At 38.0% G+C, this 27,236-nt stretch overlaps 1 protein-coding gene and 1 long non-coding RNA gene across 5 annotated transcripts in view; one reads left to right on the top strand and one right to left on the bottom strand.

Annotated features, from left to right (window-relative positions):
- Positions 1–9,655, top strand: part of exoc6 (exocyst complex component 6) — a 50,419-nt gene extending 40,764 nt beyond the window's left edge. For all 4 annotated transcript variants that reach the window (XM_023265191.3, XM_023265193.3, XM_023265194.3 and 1 more), the window contains 2 exons: positions 354–466; positions 5,380–9,655. In XM_023265191.3, coding sequence (XP_023120959.1) covers positions 354–466; positions 5,380–5,506 — 240 coding nt within the window. In that variant the 3' untranslated portion in view covers positions 5,507–9,655. The remainder of the gene's footprint in view (positions 1–353; positions 467–5,379) is intronic.
- Positions 1–27,236, bottom strand: part of LOC129347394 (uncharacterized) — a 218,509-nt gene that overhangs the window by 134,393 nt on the left and 56,880 nt on the right. The gene's annotated exons all lie outside the window — the stretch shown is intronic.

Below are 27,236 nucleotides of genomic sequence, written 5' to 3'. Positions count from 1 at the left end.
AATATCCTAAGGATGTAAAAGTTGTCCTCCCTGCTGTCCAGAAAATCAAGGGCAATGTTAATGATTGTTGTAGCTTCTCACTGGTAGCTTCATGAGTTAATGTTGACAAAAATATGACAGGACATTACTGTCATCTACTGATTACTGAACTGTCTATACACTACGGCCAAAAAATGGTTATTAGAAATAGAGATGCCTGTCTCTATTGTTTTAAAGTTTAGTCAGTGGATTATGTCACTTTTTAAAATTCTCTTCCACCCTCCATCTTCATCTGTACTGCTGAGGTTATTATCAGAAGTTTTCTGAGCTGCTGTTTTGTACCTGAATGTTGTGAATTTCTTTGTGTTTTGTAGCTCCTGGACCTGTTCATGGTGTGGGACTGGTCGACTTACCTGGCAGACTACGGCCAGCCAACCTCCAAATACCTGAGAGTGAATCCAGCCACTGCCCTGGCTCTACTGGAAAAGTAAGTGCATCTGACGCTCGCACATTGCTGGAATTGTACATTATTTTATCAGCAGTTTTTCAAAGGACAAGTGGCATTGATAGTTTGCATTTAAGCAGGGATGACGTGTGTGCAGATAAACAGTCTGAGAAGAGACACTGCGAAAAATAACGTTCTTTTGAGCATACGGTGGCATGCAAAGTTTGGTAAATGTAATATAGTAGTATAGCAATATCTGCAATTCAATAATTATTTTTTTTAACTACATCAGTTCACAGGGCTTGTTTCTAAAACACATTAGGCTTGTTTAGGGGATCATTTGCAAACTTTTGACTCTTTTTCAATTTTGTGGTGAGCATGAAGAAAAGGTTTTCTTCTGATGACTCTTCCATGAGGGTGATATGTCTGCATATGTCACTTAACAGTAGAACAGAGAAACACCACTACAAAATCTAAGTTTTCATGAAGCTATTTTGCCGCCAAAGGAATTTGTACTTGCCTTTGGAGCATTTCTGTTAGCTCTCAGAAAGTTCTCTTGGTCTTTCAAGCCTCAGACTTGAGCTCCATCATTCCTGTTTACTGCCATTTTTTATTGACAGTAGCTTTGTTATCTTATTATGGCCTTTGGTTGCTTCGTGGACTTCAGGTAGTTTATTTTTTGAGTGCTAGGCAGCTGCCTAGAGGAGTGTTCAAAGTGTTTATAGGCAGTATTTTATTGTAATTTACATCATCTCGTCTTTTCTAGCAATGACAGTGAACAAACTGTATACTGGAAAATCTAGTTAATATTCAAGACTTTGGTAAAAGTTATGAGAGCTCAAATCACTTTGCATGCCCAAACATTTACACACCACTGTAGAATATATTAAAAGAATTAGCACTCAAGTATTCCACTGCAACAGTAACAGAAGCAGCTTCCAGTAGGGCTGAATAGAGGCCATTCATTGCACACACTAATACTATAAACAACATTAGGTGATGGGTTCCAACATTCCAGAAACTATTTATCAGTCATGAATTCCACTGGAAATTCATAGAATGATTTGACAAGATCTCCATTATTTGTCTGTCACCATTTAGTTTCAAAATATTTGAAAAAGTTGTACACCTACTGTATAAGTAAGACTGTGATTGCTTTGACACTATATTGTGCTACAGGAGCCTTTTCAAATCTTTTTAGCAGAACTTCAGTCTGCACCGTCAGATCTGGAGCAACCCCTGCTGCTAGCTACAGTGGCTAGGAAGCTCATTGTTTCATGATAGACAAGTACATTTTTGATCAAAAACTCAAATGTAACTCAAATTAATTTTCATTGTCTCCTTTGTATATCATTTACCTGTCTTCAGGCCACATGCTGCCTGAAAATGCTGAAAATTGTGATATATCAATAAATAATTCCATTTATTCTTCTCTCATACTTTGGTCAGTATCATTGGGAAACGGGCTTTAAAGTGCATTTTATGTGGAATGAAAGTTTTAAAAAGTTTTTCATTTGACATAGTAAACACTGTAGTAACAGGTGTTGTGACTTTGTATAAAAACAGAAAACATACAAGATATTCTTATGATTTTAGTTTCCTAACACATCAGTTGGATATTGTACTGTAATGAGGTTTTCATTCTAAGTCTTCTCTCGGTAATAACACTTAAGTCCAGTAATTCTTGTAAAGGCTTCATTTCCTCATTAATAGCTGATAGTCACTGAGGAGACAGCTCTGCAGTAATAACCAAAGGCGAAGTTAAATTAGTAAATGAAAGACCCCAAATACAGAAATGGTGGATAAATTTAACTGAAAAGGTGGAAGGCATATACACCGTTCACCTGATTTGAATGTAAATATCCTCAAATTAAAGCTGAAATTCTGCACTTAAAGCACATTTTGACTGTTTCATTTCAAATCCACTGTGGTGGTATACAGACCAGAAATGCTGAAAATTGTGTCAATGTCCAATAATTTATGGACCTGACAGTATAATGTACATGCCATTTAAGTATAATGTATATTTCTGCCACTTAGATATTTCATAAATTTAGTATTAGTTGCGTTTGATTCATTTATTTTAATCCAACAATATGACCAAATATACTAAACAGAGGGAATTTAGAGCTAAAGCGCTGCTCCTAATACAAGCCTGCTTCAGATGGAGCCTTTTTACTTTCTATAGCTGAGGTAAATATTGGAGGACAATACTTTAATCCTTGAAATGTGTGAAGGTGGATGCTTTGTTTCTCTGCTTCCCTTGTGCTTTGATTCCATCGGTGCTTTTCTGTTTGTCTAATTCTTCTCCTGTCTGCTGTTTTTCTGCTGCTGCTAACTGCTCCTGCTCAGAGTCTACAGGGGGTAGGTGCAGCGTTCTCACTGCTGTTCTTTGTTCTTCTACATGCATGCTCTTGATAGGTCCACAATCATATTGGCGATGTGCTTCTACCTCTGTATTGTAAAGTTTGACTTCTCTGTAACGGGACACAAGTAGAGACTTAACGACTCCAGCATGCTCTTTGTGGCCACAGGCCCTCCGTCCCCTGTGGTTGTGTGTACACTCACTGCAACAATTAGTGTGTGTTTATTCGCACAGGCTGCACTCTTATCCATACAAGATTTGTCATTAATGTCAGTGTAGGGGTCTCTGTGGACCAGTCTTCTGTGGTATCTGTATTACAACATGTATAACGTGTTAACCGATATGTAGAAGGGAGAGGTATTCTGTATTAGAAGAAAATATTTACTGAAACTGAGTGGTTAACTTTTATTAGGTAACTACTAAAATACAAAGAGTAAGACATGAATTCAGTTCACCTTACTTTATCTTGTTTTCACTTTCAGATGTATCAAAGAAAATCCCAGCACGCATACAGTCATGGAAAAAATTATTATACCACCCTTGTTTTCTTCAGTTTCTTGTTCATTTCAGTACCTGGTACCACTAAAGCTATATTACCTGAAGAATACAATGAGCACAACACAAAATGCAACTGATTACATAATACTTCGTAGGGTTTCGGTGGTGATAAACCTCTATAAATTGGATGCACCAAACGGCATTAAAGGACAAAGCATGATGGCACAATAGAAAGCAACCGAACAGCAAGGAGTTTTGTTCCAGAGCTCCAGTTTTTACTAGTTTTCATATCACAAAATACAGCTCACCAAACAAACAGCAAGACAAAGGAGTCACGCAGGTGCAGTGGATGATGGCAGATTCAGCAGCAAAGCGAGAGCTTCAGCCTGACGCCCAACTTCTCACACCCCACACTGATCGCTCACCTGGCTTTTTATAGTCTCCTCCCACCTCAATGACCTGCCCACACTTCTATTTAAAAAACACTCTATAATTCAACATCCTTTATACTTAAAATACATAATGCAATTACAAGTCTGATACAAATGAAAAAAACACAAAATAAACCAAAGAAATACTAAATGAAGACTGAACTCAGCAAAAATCCCCATTTAACCCCTCCCCTCTCTCCTCTCTGATCTCCCAATTCAGCCTAGTCAGGTAAGTGACAACTGCTGGCATCCTGTGGCCTCATCTTCATGTGTGCACTCCATGAAACACGCCCCCTGAAGTAAAGCTCAAGAGAGAGGTTAACAGGTTTTCCCCAACACAAAACAAAACAAACTTGTATCAGTCTGTTGTCCAACTGTCAATAAGCATGTGTACTTTCACCTTAGTGAGGGGGATGCTTTCCAGCTCCCTCACATACTTTATGTCCTATTTGACATGCTTCAGTTTAATTGTATTTCCAGGGTATATAGAGGCCATTTCATGTCATAAGCAGCACTGCACATGCAAAGTCCTAGAGTGGTTTCCTGCTGACATTCAAGCCGTAGCACAACTCAGAAGTTGTCAGCTCTCACATAATGCCTAAAACAATAGAATTATGTGAATCCACAAAGGCAGCCATCTTGGCACTGCTGGAAATTGGCATGAATGAGAGACAGGTGCCAAAAAAACTGAAGATCTCCTAGATAGCCGTTCATTACACCAAGAAAAAACAAGCCCAACATGGTTCTACCAAACTGCGAGCTGGTCATGGCAAGAAACGTCTTTCTACCCACCAGATGACCGTCATTCATCTGTTCCTGTGTCAGGAATCGTTGTCAGACCTCCAGGGACCTTAAAAATGAGTGGGCACAGTTGAGAAATGGGACTTTTTTGGCAAGGACAGTTTGATACCAACTTCTTGTAGCTGATCTGAAGTCACAAAGGGCACAGTAGAAGGCCTTCTTCAACGAAAGGCAGAGGAAAGCCTGGTTACTCTTTGCTGGGGATCACAAGGATTGGACTGGAGAACCACAAGCCCAAAAACAAAGCAAATTAGTTTGAATTTGTGCAACAGGAATGGGCTGCTGTGACAGCAGAACAATGTCAGAAGCTGGTGGAGAACATGAAGAGACACATGGCTGCAGTCATCAGAAACAATGGTTATAAATCAAGTACTGACTCCTGTGTGTATCATGCGACTAAAACAGACAGAAAGAAAACATAGAATGCCTAAAAGCACTGTTTTTGGTAGTACAATGCCATAGCTATTGATGGAAGAACTTAAATGATTTTGGTTATTATCAAGAAAACCGTGGAAAATGTCTAGATATCAGCTCTTAAATTCTTATGAGCTATTTTTGTTGCTCTCATTATATTTGTCCAAACAAATGTACCTTTAGTTGTAGCAGGCATTAAAATGAACAAGAAATTGAAGAAAACAAGGGTGGTTTAATAATTTTTTACATGACTGTATGATGCACGTTACTTTTACTCTGAAATTATGTTCAGTCATCAAATTCTGCTATTGGTGTGTTGCTTTGATACCATCTAGGAACTAAACCACAGTTTTCTTGGGAAACCAGCTGTTTAGTCTGCACCAGAGTTTCACTGGCAGATTTCACACTAACCCAAATGACCCATGCCTCTGTCTCTCTGTGTCCAGGATGAAGGATACCAGTAAGAAGAACAACATCTTCTCTCAGTTCAGGAAGAACGACAGAGACAAACAGAAGCTGATAGAGACTGTGGTCAAACAGCTGAGGAGCCTGGTCAACGGCATGTCCTCCTAAGTGAACACACACACACACACACACACACACACACACACACACACAGACAGACAGCAGTGATGTATGTGTCTCAAAGAGGTATACTGAGTGAAACATGCATGCAGTCACATGCACACACTGAACTGCCAAGAAACCCACAGAGGAAAGACATTTTGACACATGTAAAGAAGTTGCAGCACACAACATGGCGGTGACATACAGAAGAACCACAAAGGGAGTTCTCTCTCACAGACACACACACACACACAGAAAGGCCAGATAAACAGCTTACATGCGCATACTAGTTTCACACATGACGGCACAGCAATACACACACTGTTCAAGGCATGCAGGGATCTGACTCCTAGCAATTACAACACACACACATACCAAGTCATATCCTCTTGTTACTGTTATATCTTGACTGAATACTCGATGTAAATAACAAACATGCTAAACAGTTTACCAAACTCCTCACAGGAATAAACAATAAAATGTTTGTAAAGTATTTTTAATGGCTATGATAAGACAAACTATGTTTTGTACATTTGTGAGAGTGCAATGATTGTAGCTGCAAAGGGGGACTGGTACAGCACAGGAAGTAACACGCAAGTACTGGGACAATGAAATCGCTATCTTAAATATTCAAAGGATGATATTGAAATACATTTTCTTGCCCTTCATTCTGAAGAATAACATTGTTATTCAGCAGAGATCAAGTTAGGTAAAAAGCCACTGATCAAGCTATTCGTAATGAAATAACTAGTTCTAGTTGTGCCAGACAAATGTCTTATGGATTTAATAAGACTGTGACAATTTAAAGGATAAAGTTAGGGCTATATTTAAAGAATAGTATACCAACCAGTTATGCATTTACGGTGAAGACCCAAACCAAGCCAGACAAATAGTCCTCACAGCTAAACAGAGCCAACAGTTCCCCCAACTGTGGGGATCAAGGGTTCAGGTGTTTCTTTAAATTTGTCACCACGTATATATACACTGAAAAAAACTATTATTCTCAACCCCTAGTATTTCAACAACATTTGTCGTTTAAATTGAATTGAAAACAGATTATTGTAACCCATTTCCAGACAACATAAAGGAGGTCCATAAACAGTTTAATTTAGACGCTGTCTGTTAAACATGAAGGAAGGATTACCTTTTACTGCCTGCTCATACCGGCATTTAGAACTGTGGCATTTGATTTAGGTGGAAATGCTATTCGCTTTGATTCTGCAAATGAATATGCACTGAGCTTTATAATCTGCTTACAACTTGTTGAAATTTGGCATGCAGATGTGCACTATTCACCAAATGCAAATGTTCTTTACGCTGCTTTACGCAGCATCTCATAATATAAACTGCTCCGATGAAGACATTCGGCAGGGTTCTGTCAGTCATTAGAAACAAGTGTGTGCTCTAAACGCATTCCTTCTATCAGCTGTTTTTGACTTGACACTCAGGCTTGTTGGCTCCTCTACAATCTGTGGTTACCCATTACAACCTTCTCTGTAAGAACCTGCAGCCACATTTACATTCATCTTCAGGGAATTCTAGCTCCAGCCTAAAGTTATATCACCAGACTGCCAGCACCACAAAGGGTATTGAATTATCTTGTCCCACTTTCCCGTCTGATGAGGCATTAAGTGTAGTTTCTCCACAATCTCCAGTTAAGAACAATATAACTTAAATTTGGTAATCAGCTCAGTAAACCGTTTTTAGATGGTTACTCCGGCATTAAAATATGATGGAAATGTATCCAATGGTGGCTCTGACAAAGCCCAAATGAAATCCTTGTCCCAATACTTCAGCTGTTGTTACTGTGTATGTTTGAGTGCAAATAAAGGTGATCCTGAGAATACGGATGGATGGAAGAACATGTGAATGAATGATGACGTCCTCAAAGACTGATGTTCATGAAAAAAAAAGTGACGTTTTGTTCAACTCCTTTGTGGTTTTGCTTGCTTTCTTGTTTTTTTTTTTATTTTCTGCCTCACATTTAAGCCAACCTGCTTCGAGAGTCTCACAGTGACTGAACATGGAGGAGCTCAACAGAGTAACGTGATGTTTGAAGAGAGCAGAAATGGTGGGAGTCCTTGCCATCCAGATTGTAGTTAGAATCTTTACATGTTGCCTGCACATGAGAATGTAAAAAAACGTGGGTAAGAATCTGTAAAGTGGCTTGTTAATTATTTGATCCGCCTTGTCTACATATACAAGTCGGACACATAGCATAGCACTTTATACCAAATAATGCAATCCTTTACAACAACACAAACATTCACGCAGATGCCAGTCAGGTCATTGCAGCTTGTTGGACTGGTCTGCATTAGATCATGCAGGTGGACACATCTGGATTCATTCAGCGAAGACTCCAAGGAGCTGGTGGCAATTTTGGGTTGGAGTGTCAAAGTGAATACTGCATGAAGCAACCACAGAATAGAGGATTTGCTTGTGATGTCACCGTATAGACACCTGGCATTTATGTGATCTGCGTATGTTTCTTGTAAATACAAGCGGAACACATTGATCAGAATGTAAGTGGATCAGCCAGACCACCTCTGGATGTGTACTGTGACCACGTCTGAAAACATCGCTCTAAACCAAACCCATCTAACAAGTTGAAAAGGAAAAAAAAGGGGACTCACGAGTCATTTCTCTGCAAAGGAAGAATAATATGATACATGCAGCAGCGTCACTTCAGGAGACAGGAGTACCTGTGTGTCATTTATCATCTGCAGTCAATCAGTGAGTGCATGATTATCGTTTTACTGCGTTCACTGTGTGTATGCAGTGTGGACTGTATGACTTATCCTAGATAGACTTTACAGTAGATGACAACATATATGTCATTTTGACACCTGCAGCCACCAATTTAAGCACAGCTGCACTTCAGGACGGCACTGGGAGCGCAGTGCTTTTGGCTGTCATGTGACTTTAACCTTGCACATCGTATCAGCCTGTTAGTAGATTCTTGCATTGCATTATTGAGATCCAGTAGTTTGTTGTTGTTTTCCTTTTGTTTGTTCAGAAATATTAAAAAGAATGCAAAAAACAAAAGTAAGATTTTTAAAAAGTTGATAAATCATGCAATCATATTGATAACATCTCAAGAGACATGCAGACAGAACCAAAATAATCAGAAAAAGAAGGAGCTTTGGGAGCAAAGTATCTACATTTACCATCCATGTATCATCTGATCAGAACAGAAGCCACAATATTATTCGAAGTGCATAAAAAAAAAAAAAAATTGTGGGGAATGAATTTCAGATTCCAAGATTTCATAAATAATAGCAGGTGTAAATGCACAGGCCTGTGATCAGCATCGTTAGTACCGGCGGATAGCGGCTAAATAAAGTCAGGCGCATTTGAGCTTCCACATATAGACGGTTGTCAGATCTGATAACTGTTAATTGTGCAAGATATTAGTTTGTTTCCCTCAAAGCATCACTCTCTAATAGCCGCCACAGCAGCGTCGGACCCTCTGGTGCGGAGGGTGCTCAGGTGTTTCCATGTGAAAGAGAACACCACTATATGCCCCCATCCTCCCTCCTGTCAGCTGTGATGTTAAAAGTACCTGATTCATGCTTACAAGAAAGCAAGCCCCACGAGGAGCTTGTAATGATATTAGTGAATATGTATACGTATATATTTAACTGCTTAATAACTTGCATTCTGTTTGTTTTTCCTTTTTGTTCCTCAGGGTGAAATGAAGCTTTAGAATTGCAAAACTTTCGAAGCACAGCAATAATGAATTGGTTCCTTTACAGCCTCACAGGCAGGTTGACACTTAGCTCAGTCCTGCTCATGATTCCTGAAGACAAACATTTTATACTGAGACTGTTTCTATTCTGTTCATGTTTTGGGTCTGTGCTGTCCTTTCAGCAGGCGTTTTGCACTGAAAATGATTTTTTTTCTCTTCTTTTTTGATTCATTATTTGCCTTTTATTAATAGTTGCCTGTAAATGCCACTGTATATACTGCATTTTTGTAAAGAAAATGATAGAGGTTTGTGTGCTACAAACAGAATTGGAGGTTGACACTGTGAAGTGCATCTCCATCAACAACTAAAGTAAATATGTAATTAATAAGAGTTTCAATTTGCATTTGTTGCTTACTTGGTGAACACAGTTGAGCACAATATAAAGAGCTCAGTGATTACCGTTGGTACCTTCTCTCCTTTCATTTGCGTGGCACAAATGTTTAAAGTGTTATAGCATAGACCCTGTAGAACATTCCATTGAAGTAGCCTAAGCTAAGTGGAGAAAAGTCCTTTCTGCTTTTGCAATTTTTTTTTTTTATTGTCAGGCCATTCTGAATGTAGTTCAAGATTTCCTGTAGAGGATGCACATCTAAGACTTAAAGCAAGGTTGTCAGGTTTCTTTTTTATCAACAGTATCCTTACAGCAATCAAAAAATGGCAAAGTTGAAGCTTTTAGAAGAGGTTAAGGCATGAAAACTGCTGTGAGAATGAGAAACTAGTGCTGAAATTTACACAAAAATTTACCAGGACAGCCAGTAGACACAGAGGAAGTGTGATACTTCCATTAACAGTAAGAGAAACAAGAATACACTGGAAAACAGATACACTTTCTATAAAATACAGTTCAACCCTGCCTCCACAAACATCACATATAAGCTACAGAGGAGTCAGACACTGCAAGGATGGAGATTGTTGGAGCCACCATGCTGAGCAACTTTAGGAAACACAAGGTTCCTTGTCTTCGCAGATCTTTTTCATTGTTCTCCCTGTTTAGTTTTGACACCTACTGATGAAGGCATCACAGTTGATGCTTAAAATTTATTTTTTTTGCCTTTATTATACAGGACAGTAAGAGGGAGACAGGAAACATGGGTAGAAGAGTGGGGGAGTGACATGCAGTAAATGCCCATGAGCAGGATTCGAACCCATGACCACTACGTCAGGGTTCATGTGCGGCACGTCCAGCCAGCTGAGCTTTCTGGGTGCCTACAGTTGATGCTTAACCCTCCTGTTACGTTGCAGATCAAACTGACTTACTTTAAAGTCAGGGGGGGAAAACAGTTTCAAGTATTTTTTTTGTATTGAACTTCTGCTTGGCTTAATAAGTGTAATCGACATATAAAATGAAAATGGTTCATTTCACATATTTCCAAACCTATCCTGAACAGAAGAAGTGTCTTGTGTTAATTTATCAACTCCATGAACAGGAAAGAATTCAGAATGTAAAATATAAATCATTGTCACGTAAAACTATTGTATTTTATATGTAGGTCTACCCAATGTACATTTGAAAAGTTTTAAGATGCATTTTTTATGAAAAGCGAGTGAATTATCCTCATTGAACCATGATCTATGAGAGGTGAAGAACACCACTGCACTAAATAGTGATTGTAATGGTTATTAATGGAGTTAATAATGAGATATAAGTGATGTTTACCGGGATTTTTTGAGTTTCTGACATTTTTGGATAATTAAACATGTCCCATCATTGCTGTTCCCAAGAAACAAACCTAACAGGAGAGTTAAGGTCCTAATTTTTTCCCAATGAGAACCAAGCGTTTGGCCTTACAGATCTTTTTTACTGGCCACAATGATACCTGCGTTGTTTGTTTTCACATTCATCTGCTTGAGCTTACCTCACATTTTCAGTGAGACAATTGAGGAAAGTTTAGACAGTAAAATTACTTTTTAAAACTAATTTTTACCAATACTGCAAATCTACACAGAGATAATGTGTTATGTTTTGTCATAGACTGAATATGTTATATTTAGTATCAGCATTTGTCTACTTGGCAAATGTGGTAATTAACATTTCCTCTTAATAAAAAAAGAGTTCAGTGTGCAGCACATTTCCTGTATATAACATGTTTTTGCTATAAATACAGTTTCCAGGAGACAGGGTTGTAAAAACAAGTAAATTCTAGATAAAGTTGTTAGTCTGTACTTGAAGTAAGTGTTAGCCAATTTAATGTACATTTATTGTAATGTGTCACATAGAATGAAGGAGATCAAATCTTCAGTTGTGAACAGAAGTTTAGACTTGTCTTGAGTTTTCCAGTGACTCCTGCAAAATGTCATTTTGTGTGACAGAACTATTGAAACACAAGCGTTATTGTTACAAAATTAAATCATCCTGCATTTTGGTTCTTTCATAGATCTATTGTAATTCAGCAGCTGTAGCCAATCATAGTCACTCAAAAGAGGTCAAGAGGTCATGTGACTAAGAAAATCAGATTAGCACAACTATCTCCATCAGCGAAACTGATGATTCCAGTTGCTGGATGTATATTTTTTAACCAACATATTTAGTCATTTTCTAGAAGACCTATAATAAATCTATGAAAGTGCATGATTGATTTTTTTTTTTTGTGTGTGACAAAGACGGATGTGTTTCAATGATTACATCAAAGCAAATTAAGAATTATAAGAGTCATTGGAAACTTAAGACTGCCATGATATATGTGATCTTTACAAGTCTGTTTTGTTAACAGCTGAGGGTACATTTCCATATCCACGGTTTATGTTTGTGTGTTGTAATACAGCTGCTTGTTGTTCTGTGGACTGTTTGGTGCAGAACGGCTGTGTGGGCAGTACGTTGATAACACAGTGGTAACTCTGTTTTTGTGTCCAGCATTTTTTCCCTACACCAGGATATGAGCACCTGCACAACTACTGTCCACACTACCGTGCCTTGGCAAGGGTAAACATGGCCTCCTAAGGATTCCTCAAATATCTGCTTCCCTCAGATATTCAAATACAACTTGCTGTGGACATTTAAAAGTAATCCCAGTCTCCTACACCGTACCAAGTCTATTCAGTGGTTCGGACTTTGTCTTCTTTGACAGTATGGCTGGAACAGTGCACAATAATCACGGTTTTGTGTAGACGTTGGTTTAGGTTCACTGTTTGGTAAATTAAGTTACAACAGGAATAACAAAAAAAATACTCTTAATCGAGTTTATTCTGGATCCTGTATGTCAATTTTTCAACAATCGGCTATATTAACTACAACTTGTACTCCTTGACTTGAGCGTTGAGTTGTCACGTTCCCTCAATGAGCTATGGGGCTAACAGAACAGCAAAGTTTAGCTAACAGACAACAACAGTCCCACTGCCACTTGCTGTTGGCCTCACGTTCTCTACAAGCTGCAGACCAAATTAGACAAACATTCTAGTGCTTATGAGCCGTAGCAACTCTAAGAATGATCCAGGTAATTCAGGACAAATCCACTACTGTTAGACTGTCACACTTCCTGCAGGATGAACACTTTGGACACTTGACAGCCTTTTCTCTGTGGCTACCCTTTGGACAAATAGTTCTATTTAATCTAATTAATGCTAATTATCAAGAGTTGAAGTGACCCGTGGCCAGTGGGATGGAGCCAAGACCCAATCTCAGAGATAGATGTGTGAAAACATGTTCAAATAAAGCCAGGGGTAACAGACAGATTTCTAGTTCTGTATACTACACTAAGATGCTAACTCATCTTTAGCGACCACCAGTACCAGTGTAGATAAGGTCGTGCTCCCCCAAAAACAGAAGTGTCACTTGTTCTTGGAAAGTTTTCTGTCTTCTGGTATCTCACCCCTGGACCCTCGTTGTGTCCCACCGCACACATACTAACTGGAAATGACAAGTGAACTTTGGCCTGGGTCAGCATCTGAATGCGAGGATCCCTGTCGCCACAGATGTAATGAGGCGAGAGACATTTGGAGAGCTCTATTATCACTGGACAGCAGCCTGCCAGCACACACACACACACACAGAAATGTGTTTGCTTTCTTCAGAGGGTTACTGTGCACTCTCAGCTCTACTGTCTCGCTGCATACCTTCCTCTACATACACGTTGTCCATCTACATTTAGAAAGTGAAGATGGATTTATCTCAGCACATACCTGCTTTGTTCAGACAAGGCCGGTATTCATCCTGTGTCTCAGAGTAAATATGTGGGGAAAGTAGTCCTAACTGGCCAGTATAAGGTTTGCTGATATCTGACAGGAGGAACTTGCATAGGTCAAGCAGAGACATTTAGCTGTTGGAGAGATGTTCACTGGTTGTAAGTGGGTCACTCCTTGTCAATTCAGACAGAGTTAAGGAAAGATTTTGTTCCACTGTCTTATATTTTGTTCAGTGGTTACTCATTTTAGACAACTTCATGTTCAGACCTGTGATATTTTGTGTTCTCTCAGAAATAGGTCTCACATCGGAGGCAAATTTAAGGTTCTGTATTTCCACAAATATAAATCCCCGAGACATGAAATTTGTTAAGGGCATAGACAAAAGTTGTCTACAGTAGATCCAAATAACTGAATAGCTCCAGCAAGGGTCAAACCTTTATTATCAGGCCTTGAAAATGAAAAAAAAAAGTGTAGGTTTTTCATACAAGGGTGACATTGGGGATAAGTGTGTATATATATAGGAATGCATCCATGTTTCTTACTAAAAATACAGTTTTTGATTGAGGGTTCACCAACTTCTGAGGCCTCTAACATCAGTAGAAAATGATGTGTGGTAAGTACTACAAGTATAGTAAGTATGGCAAGACAAGGTTTTTTTTCCCTTTGAACTTGCCTAAATGATTATATGGACTCACAGAACCATAAAACTGGTGTGTAAAGGGGTTTATTTATTGTCATATGGGCAAAGGTACAAATTCCTTCCAAGATGTCATCATGTTTTTCTTTAACAACATGAGGCTAATTTTGTTCAATCAAACTGTATATTAACGTAAATCTCATGTTCATTGCAACAACAGCACAAACTCAGAGATACTAGAGCAACACTGCTGTCTGAAATGACCCAGTAAGTTTATTCAAAAATGGACTCTGACAAAAATGTAATCATTTGTGTGACTGACTGTATGATGTGATATGAAGTGGATGGTTTCTCACAGTAACATTTAAAACTGAGCTATAGATAATGTGTCAGGATCAGTACCTTCCCCACCATTTAGCTGAAACACATGGAGAATATCTAGCTGCTTTCATGCAAAGGCTGAGTTTGTTTATTTGATTTAAACTGCAGAAGGTGCAAGTAGAATATCTGAGAGAGAGCTGCCGTGTATTTTGGGTAGCACTGAATAAGCTCAGGCTGCACAGTGGTGTAGTGGTTAGCACTGTCGCCTTGTAGCTAGAAGATCACTGGTTTGTGTCCCGGCCTTCCTGGAATCTTTCTACATGGAGTTTGCATGTTCTCCCTGTGCATGCGTGGGTTTTCTCCGGGTACTCCAGCTTCCTCCCACAGTCCAAAAATATGCTGAGGTTAACTGATTATTCTGAATTGCCCGTAGGTGTGAATGTAATTGTTTGTATATGTTGCCCTGTGACAGACTAGCGACCTGTCAAAGGTGTCCCCAGCCTTCGCCCCAAGTCATAGGGATAGGTTCCAGCACCCCCCCCCCCGCAACCCTAATGAGGATTAAGCAGGGTATAGATAATGGATGGATGGATGAATAAGCTCATTTGTCCCACCTGCAGGGCACATAACAGGAGGATAAGGTGAAATTAAAGCGAAAGGGAGGAGATTCCCAACCTGAGCCCACTTTAGGGGCTGCAACATAAATCTAAGGGATCTGAGATGATTAACAGAATAAAAGATTGGAATAACACAACTGTTGCTTGTTTCTTTTTACTTTCTTTTTAAGATTTTTTTCATTCAGGATTCAATAACTTACACAAAATTAAGAGATTAAAAGTCAGTCTGTAGTTCAACAGGTTGAACTATTTTTTCATAGGTCAGAAGCCCTTTAACTTCACATCAATGTTTTCTTGACTACTATGGTAATCTCTTATTTTATACTTTTCAAAATGACCTATTTCACAGATTTAGCTGCTGGGTATTTTGTATATTGAGATTTTAAACACAAAGATCAACTTCAAAATGAATATGTTTTAGGTTCTTTTTAGGTGAAATACATGTTGACTCAAAAAAAAATTGAAATTCCAGGTCACTTTGTTTTTCAGAATTAAAATGTTCTCCTGTTATCATGATATTGATGTATTTTGCTTTTTCTTAAACAACAAGAAAAACAACTTTTTAACTTCCTGTAGAATGCCTGATGCAATAACAAAAGCATTATAAGAGTGAAAAACAAAGGGCCTTGGAAATTTTTCAATAAGTTAGTATATTCTTCAAAATAAAGCCTACATGAAGTCATTTCATATGATCTAATTTTTAATATACTTATTGTTAAATCCAACTTCACCAACTACAATGACTCCTTTTATTTTTGATACTTGAAAGTATATTTCACTGATGATGTATCTGTGCTTTTACCTAAATGCAATTTTGAATATAGGGCTTTTACTTTAACGGAGTGTTTTATGTAAAAGCACAACTATTTTTGGGTTAAGCATGTGAATATTTTTTCCAATACAGAAAGCAAAAAGGTTGGCAAACTCTGGAATAAAAGCATCTGTTCTCAAAAGTGCTCCACAGCCATCAGAGGGTCAAGATGCAGCACCCATATATTCCTGTACAACACCATTATAGTTACTGTTAAACAGTGTAATATGACACAGTGCGCCCTTTGCATATTAATAGCACGAAATGAAAGCTGAAGTGAATATCCACTGTTTCAAATTCAAATGTCTAAAGCAGCAAAAAACTACTTTTCTAATACATTGAAGCCAGTCAGAAAGTTGTGCTGTGTTTTGTAACAATCCAAAACTGCAGCTGTCAGAAAAACTACACGACATTATCATGTTTTAGAATTAGCAGTTTGATGATAAAGCAGCAGAGATGTCTCACTCATCAGGGTACTTTTAGTCCTAGTTTAATGTTAAGTGTGATCTCCAGGTGGGATTCTGAGATGTTTGATGAGCACCATGTTGTCAGAAAGACAACATCCACCTCAGAGTCGTCCTGCACATTAACACTGATTGTGTCTCGGGGAAACCAGCAGATTCTGCACTCCTGTGATAATGCAGGGGGAGGGACTTTTCCTTCCTGCTCATCAACAGGAATGACACGTATTTTAGTGCAGGGATCAAACACTTTAACAAGGCAGTAAACAGCTTTTACATTCACCGCAACAATACAGCCGGCAGACAGAGGAGAACGAGGACTCCTGTCCTTCCCCTGACCCAGGCACTATTCACACTTTCTGACATACCCACTGGCTTTACCGCTCTTCTCCTGTTCAGTCCTGTTTGATGTTGTCACAGGTAATGAACCTTGCCCCTCTGCAGAATGTTTTCATCAGGTTTAAATTTCATGGAATTGTTCAGTGCAGTTAAAGTTCTGTTATCTTCTTATAATCTCTTCGCCTTGGTTGCAGTTTATCTTGAGGTAGTTGTTCAGAAGTCATTTGATTTCATTTCAGCCATAGAATTGGATCAGATCTTGAAAATGGGCTGTTCAAAAGCAAAAAAGGATTCCGGTTTTGACCTGGATCTAACCTTCACTATGTTTTTTAAAACTTTCCAGTAGGATAGCGATAGCTGGGTCAGTCCATGTTACTTCAGAGAGATGTGTTGCTCCATCTTTTTCAGATTTTGTTAAAAGTGTTGTTTTGGACCCAAAAGTTGAAAGTGGCAGAGCATGTTCTATTGATACCCAACAGATATCATCAGAGGCTTTTAAACGACGAAGCACTTAAATACGTAAACCTTCCCCTCACATCCTACTCGTCTTCATCTTTGGTGGCTGGATTTACTGCTCACCAGGATGAAGACAGACACTCAGGCTATGACTTTCAAAGTGGATCCATCTGATGGTATCTGTTGTGTGGGTACATGATCCATCACCTGTCCCAGTTAGAACTGCTGTGAGGAGAGGAAGACAACGCAAACTTGACATTAAGACCAACGTAGACATTGACATGGCTGTTCTGCAAATAAATGAAATGGAATGAAGACTCTTTTCCATCGTCTTTCCCATTTTGACTTTTTCATTACCCTCTCTATAAACTCTTTGAACTGCTGCCATCAGGCAAACATTTCCAGAGCATCAAAAGCAGAACCACCAGATTGATCAGCAGCTTCGTTCCACAAGCTGTCAGAATGCTAAACTGCTGATCTGGTTCTTGGATCCTGGAGAAACACTCTCATCTTGCTATGATGACAATAAAGTTTGGTTTGATTCGATTTATTTTGTTGTTTTTAGTGCAGCATTGATATCATGCTTCACTTGTCTTGTTCTAGCATTTGATATGAGTTTTAATAAACACATGATTTATTGTGCACGTTGAATTACCTTGAGTTTCTCTGTTCATTTAAAGTATATGTACAGGAACATTTAGTAAGACAAAATCAGGCTCAGGTGTTATGCATCTTGTACCTTTACATATACAAGTGACAGTATATAGACCCCTACTCACACCAGTTTTTGTGGTTTTACAAATGAGTCCACATCACCAGTTTTGCTCGGCAAAATAGAAAGAAACTGGAGCCTTGGCTTGACTGTCACATATCAAATTCTACTGATGGTGAAGGGCTAAAATGTCAATGAAATGTTGACCAAAGGCTGTATTTTTAGTAGGAAATATAAATGCATCCATACACACACTACTGTTCAAAAGTTTGGGGTCACCCAGTCAATTTCATGTTTTCCATGAAAACTCACACTTTTATTCGTGTGCTAACATAATTGCACAAGGGTTTTCTAATCATTAATTAGCCTTTCAACACCGTTAGCTAACACAATGTAGCATTAGAACACAGGAGTGATGGTTGCTGGAAATGTTCCTCTGTACCTCTATGGAGATATTCCATTAAAAATCAGCTGTTTCCAGCTACAATAGTCATTTACCACATTAATAATGTCTAAACTGGATTTATGATTCATTTGATGTTATCGTCATTGAAAAAATATACTTTTCTTTCAAAAATAAGGACATTTGTCAGTGACCCCAAACTTTTGAACGGTGGTAGATATTCATACAAGAAACTTTCTGTTGCACAAGTACCACCCTTGTTTTTTTCCTATTTTCAAGGCCTGATATTTAAAATTGGCCTCTGCTGAAGTCATTTAAACATTTCGATCTACTGGAAACAACCTTGTCCACGTCCTCATCAACTTTCATGGCTCTGTGACGTATATTTCTGGAGATATAGAACACTTAAAATGGCCAGTTAAGTCATTCTTTTGAGGCTGGATTTTTCAAATATTTCTACTCTGAAAATATATGAAGTTTTCAAAGTTTATCCAAAATATAGAATTTAGTTGTGGGTACCAAATAACAACCACATAAGCTCTGAACAAAAGCTGAGATGGTGCAGGAACATATTTCTGCAATTGTTTCTGACTTCAGAAACCACAATTATCCGGGTCCCAGCAGAAAGATGAATTCAGGGTGAATTTCAGGGACAAATTGTAACAAAACTTTAAAATTGGTCAAGTAATACTACATTTTTATTATGTGGCATCATTTATATTAAATTATATTATGCAAACTGTAGATCTAATCTTTCATTAGTGAGCATTTGTTGCCCCTGTTACAACGCACAAAATTTACTGAGCAAAGGTCCACAAAGTTGGTGATTTATATAATGATAAAAGACTAAAAGAGTTTAAAAACATGACTTCAGAAATGTGGTAAATGAGAGGGGGTGTCAGCTGGTATGATTAGTTCATTGCTAAACTATTTTTCGGATTATAAAAGGCAACATCTGATTTTTGGGCTTCACAAACAATTCTGGATCCAAGCTACAGTAAAACTTATAATGACCGGAACTGGATCTGATAAATGGCTCATTCTCTCTACAAGAATTTTTCATTTCACCAGCTTAAACTATTTCACTTACATGCCCTGACAGACAAGTCAGAAAACAAACAGCGAGTGACCTGCTGCTGAACCACGAGCTTGACACTTCCTCTGACCTCTTCCTGCTGGGAGTGCACTTTAGATTTGCAACTCTGGCTAACAGATCCCAGGAGTGAAGCAGACTAATTGTCAGCCCGACTCACAAAGAAACAGTGATTTTAGGGATAATCAGCAATAAAACAACATGCAGCAGAGGCATCAAATAGGACAACACTCTTTTCCTGCCGGAGACACGTGCACGCACATTCACACTGCTTTGGACCTATTCTTTTTCAGCATTTAGGGTCATATTCACAAGTGGTGTCATTAAAGCTGCATGTTATTTTGAACCTATCTAATCACCATGGTAACTAATGCTGCGCAGATAACCTGCTCCGGAGCGGTTATCTGCGCCCTGAGGTTTGCTGCTGATCACATGGATGAAGAAAAGGGCTTGTGGAGGAAAGTTCTGTTGTCAGAGAAAATAAAAAATCTGCTATTTTTCAACAATGACCAGAAGAGAAGCTGAAGCATTTAACTCCCAGAACAGCATGTCTACTGTCAAGCATGGTGGTGGCAGTATTATGCTCTGGGGCTGTTTTGCTGAAAGTTTGACTGGTGCTTAACCGGAATAATGAAGAGGAACAATTACCTCCACATCCTTCAGAACAATCTACCCTGAACACACATCAAAAGTGGTGAAGAAAACGCTAAATCAGGCTAGAATGAAGGTTTTAGACTGACCTCAGCAAAGTCCTGACTTAAACCCCATCAAGAATCTGTGGACTGTGATGCAGAAACAAGTCTGTGTCAAAAAGCCAACAAATTTAGTTGAACTGCACCAATTCTGTCATTGCAAGTGATCAACGATGCGACCAGAAGCTTCTGGATGGCTACCAAAAGAACCCAGCTAAGGTGAAAATGGCCAAAGTACATTTGACCAAATATCAGAATTGCTGTATGTATATTTTTGACCCAACAGATTTTGTCATATTTCCAGAAGATCTACGATAAATCTAAAACAGAGCCAAAGTACATGATTGCATGTGTTTCAATGATTCCACGTTTGAAAATAACCAGTTATAGGAGTCTCCGGAAACTTAAACTGCCATGACAGATATGGTCTGGCCCTGTATGGAAACTTTTGCCCCCAACTGTAAATATATGTTCTTGCAATTAACTTCCCTCATTACGATTGTGCTGCACATGTGCACATTGCAAAGGTCATTCTTAAATGGTTCTCCAGTTGTGAAATGTGGGAAACCTTTATGCCATTGCTCAGTGGTGTCTCTGCTACTGGTCTGTTGACACTGATGTGGTCATTCATTAAACTGGATCACATGCAGCAGAGTATCTTCTTCTACAGCTTCCATGGTTCTTCCACCACTGAAGAGTCATAGAAAGCTTTTGCTAATGATGGACATGGTCTCTTTGGAATCTTTAATTGTAGGGAACCAGTATGAAGTTAAATCCAAAAGCAAATGAAAATGTTTAAAATAAATATTTGATACCACTTTGATCTATTATTTACTCAGGACCTTAGTCATGCTTTGTACCCATTTAAAACTTATGCCTTCTTTTGGCTTCCCACCCTGTTTTGTTATCTGTTCTTAATTTACTTACTACTGTATGAAAAGAGGACCTCCGAATAAATTCAGCCCAGTCTCCTCAATCCCCATATTAAGCTTTAGTCATACCCAAAATGAGCAGTCAGCTGATCGGCTTCTTTTGATTCGACGGTGAAGTTTTTCAATGATTATTTGGTATTTCTGTTTGAACAGACAGCTCAGTTGCCTGCATGCTCTGTCTCTGTGTGTTTGACAGACAGTGAACTTGGTTCTTGGTGGTGCATGAGTTCACTGAGATGTCAGGGTCATAAGCAGGTCAGCCAGAGTGCAGCTCGGAAAGGAGGCTACAAACACAGGAGCTTGTGCTGACTGTGCACTCTGTGGGCCGTGTGTGTGTGTGTGTGTGTGTGTGTGTGTGCGCGTGTTTGTTTGTTTTGGCCGCTCGAGCAGAGATAACAGACAAATTAAGTGATATCTCAGTGAGTTTATCATCAGTATTGAAGGTAACAGTTGTGGAACAGTGACAGATGCTAACAACAGATAGTACTATAGTATAAATACTACATTAAAGTTCATTTTGACTTCTTGCCACGGTGGATGGCTACTTACTTTTAAATAAAGCATCATATCTGTACCACTTTTTGGAAGAAATGCCTTTTGTACAATGTCAAGAAGAGCTGTATTACATTCTGTGGAGAAAAAAGTATTTAAGCTCCAAAGCTCTGGGCTATTTTAAAAATTTCCACCTGAGAAAGCATTCCCAAACTCCGCCAGTGTCAGCTCCAAGCTGAAAACCCATGACCTCTGTGGATCAGAGACGCTTGAGAGAATTTGGAAATCCAGTAAGTTATCTCGTCCCCATCACCAGGCCAGAGCGAGATGTGAAAAATATTGATAAAAATGAACATTTATACTCACCAAAACTATAAACAATGAGTAAGTAACCAATAATAAATTTGCTCTGAAAATTCTCAGCAGCAAATCTACCAAATGTGATGCAACAAAAAAGAAGCAATGCTGCAAAAACTGGCCTTTTAATGACAGATACAACCTGATACCAGACTTCCAGGATGGACAGACTTATTCTACAAATATGGTGTATTGCTGTAAAGTCTACCCATTCATTTAAACAGCTGGAAATGTCATCTGTGGGAAAATGAGAATGGATACATTGTTACATATGTGCTTAGGAGAAAAAAGCAGGAAAACTAAAGAGGTGAAATAAAAGCCAAATTGATCACTACTAGCTACTTGATCAGCTACTTGTGGCAAATATAGATAAAAATAAATGTTTGCCAGCTGATAAAGAGTTAAAGGTAAAGTGCAAAGATTTACATTTGTTTTTCATTCCATTTAAATTACAGAGCTGAGTATTAACTGCTCTATTTTGAATTCTCTGATTACCAGTTCTTGTTTTTGTCTTTTGAGGCACCATACAGTTAGACTTCAGGGTTTCTCATTGTACAGACGCCTCTACCTCATGCCCTGATCCTACTGCTGCTGTCTCTCTGTAGAGGTGTTTAAGAAAATCTAAAACCCCTCTAGTGGCTGCTTACAGTTCGGGATTAAATAAACACAGTGATGTCCTTCTGATTTTAGATTATGACATAATGTTTGTGCCCTGTAGTTAAAGGTTCATGGGGTATTAGGAACTAAAAAGGTTCATCCACTAGGGAGCATGAATGTCCTCATGAAATTTCTTTCCAATCAAGTCGGTCAGGTTCCGACATTTCCAGTATATGACAGTGTGCTGATGTGTGTGTTTGGACCTGGGTGAAGCAGTCTGCAGGTTTCCAGTGAAATTGTGGAGCAGCATGGAGATGTAAGGATCCAGGAATTAGTCTCTACACTTAAACTACCCTTCACTGGTGATTCCATCCTACCAACACCCCTCCTTTGGTTTATCACACCTGAACAGCAGAATGTTGTTTTACAAATTCACACTTTGATGAGAAAATCCAGCAGCTACAGCCATGACATGCTGGAAACCCATTCACCCTCGCTGCTGTCCGACTGACACCAGGATGTGTTCATGTTAGAGCTTTCAGCAGCCTACATGCTCCTGGTTATCACGTTACAAGTTTGGTCTGATCTAAGCTGTCTTGAATGCACCATTCTGAGATGCCCTCAAACCAGGAAAAGTCCATTTAATGAATGATCTTTACATTTGTGAAAAGCCATGTTACTTCACTCACTTCACAGTCGCCTTATTAAATCTCTAATTGTCAAGAAGGTAAACGATGAATAAACGGAGACTCTTAAAGCAGAACTGTAGCAGAATTTCAGAAAGAACAAAGTTATGGATATAAATCCCCGATCCACCCCACCAGACACACAAAACAACGCCTCTTTAAGGTTTATTTGGTATTCAAGTACTTTTTGTGTCAGTTTTAGATAGATAGATAGATAGATAGATAGATAGATAGATAGATAGATAGATAGATAGATAGATAGATAGATAGATAGATAGATAGATAGATAGATAGATAGATAGATAGATAGATAGATAGATAGATAGAATTTTTTCCAAGGAAATTCTTCTAAAGACCAACAACTGCTTATAGACTGATTAAATTTCAACTGTAAGAACTGTCTCAGAACACTGTCTTATGTCCTGGTTATTAGAGCAGAAGTTCCTTGAAGATGCCAGTCGAGTTGTTTTGGGCTTTTTTTGTACTGGGCCACCAAAGGGTTGTAGTCCTGAAGCCGTGCTGGAGAAAGTACTGCACTGGAGAAAAATGGAAATGTTTTGATGTTGTTGCTGCTGTTGTTGTATACACCACCGTTCAAAAGTTTGGGGTCACACTTTTATTCATGTGCTAACATAACTGCACAAGGGTTTTCTAATCATCAATTAGCCTTTCAACACCATTAGCTAACACAATGTAGCATTAGAACACAGGAGTGATGGTTGCTGGAAATGTTCCTCTGTACCCCTATGGAGATATTCCATTAAAAATCAGCCGTTTAAGACAAGAGAAGATGAGATCAATTTTATTCATCCCAGAGGAAATTGTTTTGCCAGAGTACAATACAATAAACAATAAACAAAGCTTAATGGAACATTCACAATTACACAGATTGTAGTAGTAAAATAGAAATCAAAAAGAACACAAAGTACAAAATGCAAAGTGTCAAAGTGTTTGAGTAAAGTGTCCAAGTGTATGCCAAGGAATAGTGTCTAGAAAAAAGGAAAAATAAGAATAAATAAAATAAAATAATACAAGTAGAAAATGCAAAGTGTAGACTAATAACAGGAAACGAACAGAAAATGAACTGAAAGTAAACAGATGTATTGCACAAGAAATATCTCACTTGAACAATGACAATACAGATCGTGAGACTATTAACCCTGTAAAAAAATGAGCAATAAATAAATAAATAAAACTCTCTCTCTCTCTCTCTCTCTCTCCATATATATATATATATATATATATGCAGAAACCCAAATATAGACATCAAAACTGAACTATATATATATATATATATATATATATATATATATATATATATATATATATATATATATATATATATATATATAAAAAACTCAAATATAGAAAAAATGCAAAAAATGAGCAAAATTTTTTTATTTTTATATATATATATCTATATATATATATATATATATATATATATATATATATATATAAAATAAATAATTTAAAAAAATAAGCTGATGTATTTTTGCAACAGTGGGTTTTACAGGGTTAAGGAAAAGTCAGACAACTTTCTACATGGAAATAAGTCAGTTGACTATATTTCCAGCTAGAATAGTCATTTACCACATTAACAAGGTCTAGACAGGATTTCTGATTCATTTAATGTTAGCTTCATTTAAAAGTGCTTTTCTTTCAAAAATAAGGACATTTCAGAGTGTCCCCAGACTTTTACGGTACTGTATATGGACAAATTGAAGTATTATGCTGAATCCTAAAAACTGGAATCGGTAATATAATCTACACTGTAAACTCCTCAGGCTGCTGAACCCCTTCCCCACCCTTCAGTTCCAGCCATGCAGAAGTCATAGGAAAAGTCAGGTTTTCCATGCCTGCCATGCTGGGATATCAGGTTCTGTCTGCAGGCTTGTGTGTGGCTGTAATAGTGATCGTTCCGTGCCTTCCCACCCGGGTGAACCTCGGGGCAGCCCGCTGTGAAAACGCACACAGTCAGCCAGAACAGACAGATCCATCCATGTAATGTGTCCGCGTAAAAGCCGCAGCCAAGCTGTCTCACCCTGGCTGAGCGATGGACGCACACACACACACGCAAACACTCTGTCACACATCAGCTCCAACTCACACACACTAACACACACTCTCTCACACACACGCACCTCCTGACGTTATGGCAGGTCGTAAAACACGCGTCCAAACGCACAGTGAGGATGTGGAGCTACTCGGTGTTTACTCGGTGTAGCCCGGGGATAACCTCTGCGTGCGTGTGTCCGCGCGTCCCCGCGTCTGTCACTGCTGACCCACGTGTGAACCCACAGAGAGAGATATCATTTTATAACACACACACAGAGAGAGAAGGTTAAAGTCTTCCAGATTAGACTGAGGTTCGGTGTGAAGCAGCCTGAGAGGAGCAGATTCATGTCCTGCTCAGATGTTCCTCATTGTTCTCCTCATAGGGTCCAACTCTTCTAGAACAGGGGCCACATTCAGCCCAATTTGATCTCAAGTGGTCCACACCAGTAAAATCACCGCATAATAACCTCCATAAATAACCATAAATAACCACAACTCCTAATGTTTCCCTTTGTTTTAGTGAAATTCTGAAAATGTTCACATTTAAGGAAATATCTTTTTACAAACCGAAATTTCTTTAGAAAAATAAGTTCAGTTTCAACAACATTATGCCTCAGTTTATCATTTACAAATTACAACTTCCAGATGACAGCGTGTCTACAAAGGAACAAAACATTTAGTCACAGCTGTCTGGAACTCAATGTTAGAATTTTTTATTTTATGATCAAAACAACATAAGTCAGACTGAAAGAAGAGAAAAAACAACAAAAACAAGACAAAATATTACAAAAATTAGTCAAAATGACAAAAATGAGATTCTAAATGACAAAAGCAAGAAGCAAAATGACAACAAATTAGTGAAACGACACAAAACAAAAAAAAGAGACAAAAAAGTAGACAAAAAGATTAGAAAGCAACAAAAAAATGGACATATGACAGACATTAGACAAAAAATGGCAAAAGCGAGAAACAAAACGACAAAAAAATAGACTAACAACACAAGCGAGACAAAATAAACGACAAAAATGCACCAAACAATGAATAAAGCAAAACACAGAATGACATAAATAAGACAAAAAACACAAGCGAGACAAAAAGGAAACACAAAACGACAAAAATGAGAAACAAAACGACAAAAACGTGAGACAAACGATAAAAGTCAGACAAAAAAAGACAAAAACAAGACAAAATATTACAAAAATGAGTCGAAATGACAAAAACGAGATACAATGACACGACACAAAACAAAAAAGACACAAAAAAGAGACAAAAAAATTTGACAGAAAAGTTAGAAAGCAACCAAAAAATGGACAAATGACAAAAATTAAATTAAAAATTACAACAGCGAGAAACAAAATGACAAAAAATAGACTAACAACACAAGCAAGACAAAAAAAACACAAAACGACAAAAATTATGCAGAAAACAATGAATAAACCAAAACAAAAAATGACAAAAATAAGACAAAAAACACAAGTGAGACAAAAACAAAAAACAACATGACAAAAAATTAGACAAATGACACAAATTAAACAAAAAAGAGGCAAAAAATAATACAAAAAAGTTAGAAAGCAACAAACAAAGTCAAATGAAAAAAAATTAGACAAAAAATGACAAAAGCAAGAAAGAAAATGACAAAAACATAGACTAACAACACAAGCGAGACAAAAAGGAAACACAAAATGACAAAAACAAGAAACAAAACAAAAACATGAGACAAACGCCAAAAACATGAGACAAATAACAAAAAGAAAAAACAACAAAAACAAGACAAAATACTACTAAAATGGGACTCAAAATGACAAAAGTGGGAAACAAAATGACAAAAATTGAGATAAACGGCATAAGAAAACAAAAAATAGACAAAAAATTAGACAAAAAAATTAGAAAGCAACAAAAAAATGGACAAATGACAAGAGCGAGAAACAAAATGACAAAAAATAGGCTAACAACACAAGCGAGACAAAAAGAAACACAAAACGACAACAAAACGATAAACAAAATGACAAAAACATGAGACAAACGACAAAAAAGACAAAAAACACCAAAAAGAAGACTAAATATTACAAAAATTAGCAATGTACTTTCTGACCAAAACAACTTGTGGAGGTCTAGAAATTATTTTCAATGTATCGTTTTACAAATGTACAATTTGCACTTCATGTCTTCTCTGCCTTTTTTTACACTTTGAGGGCCGGATTGGAC

Source organism: Amphiprion ocellaris, chromosome 18 (assembly GCF_022539595.1).
Source record: "Amphiprion ocellaris isolate individual 3 ecotype Okinawa chromosome 18, ASM2253959v1, whole genome shotgun sequence".
NCBI classification, from domain to species: Eukaryota; Metazoa; Chordata; class Actinopteri; family Pomacentridae; genus Amphiprion; species Amphiprion ocellaris.
This window is presented reverse-complemented; position numbering and strand designations above follow the sequence as displayed.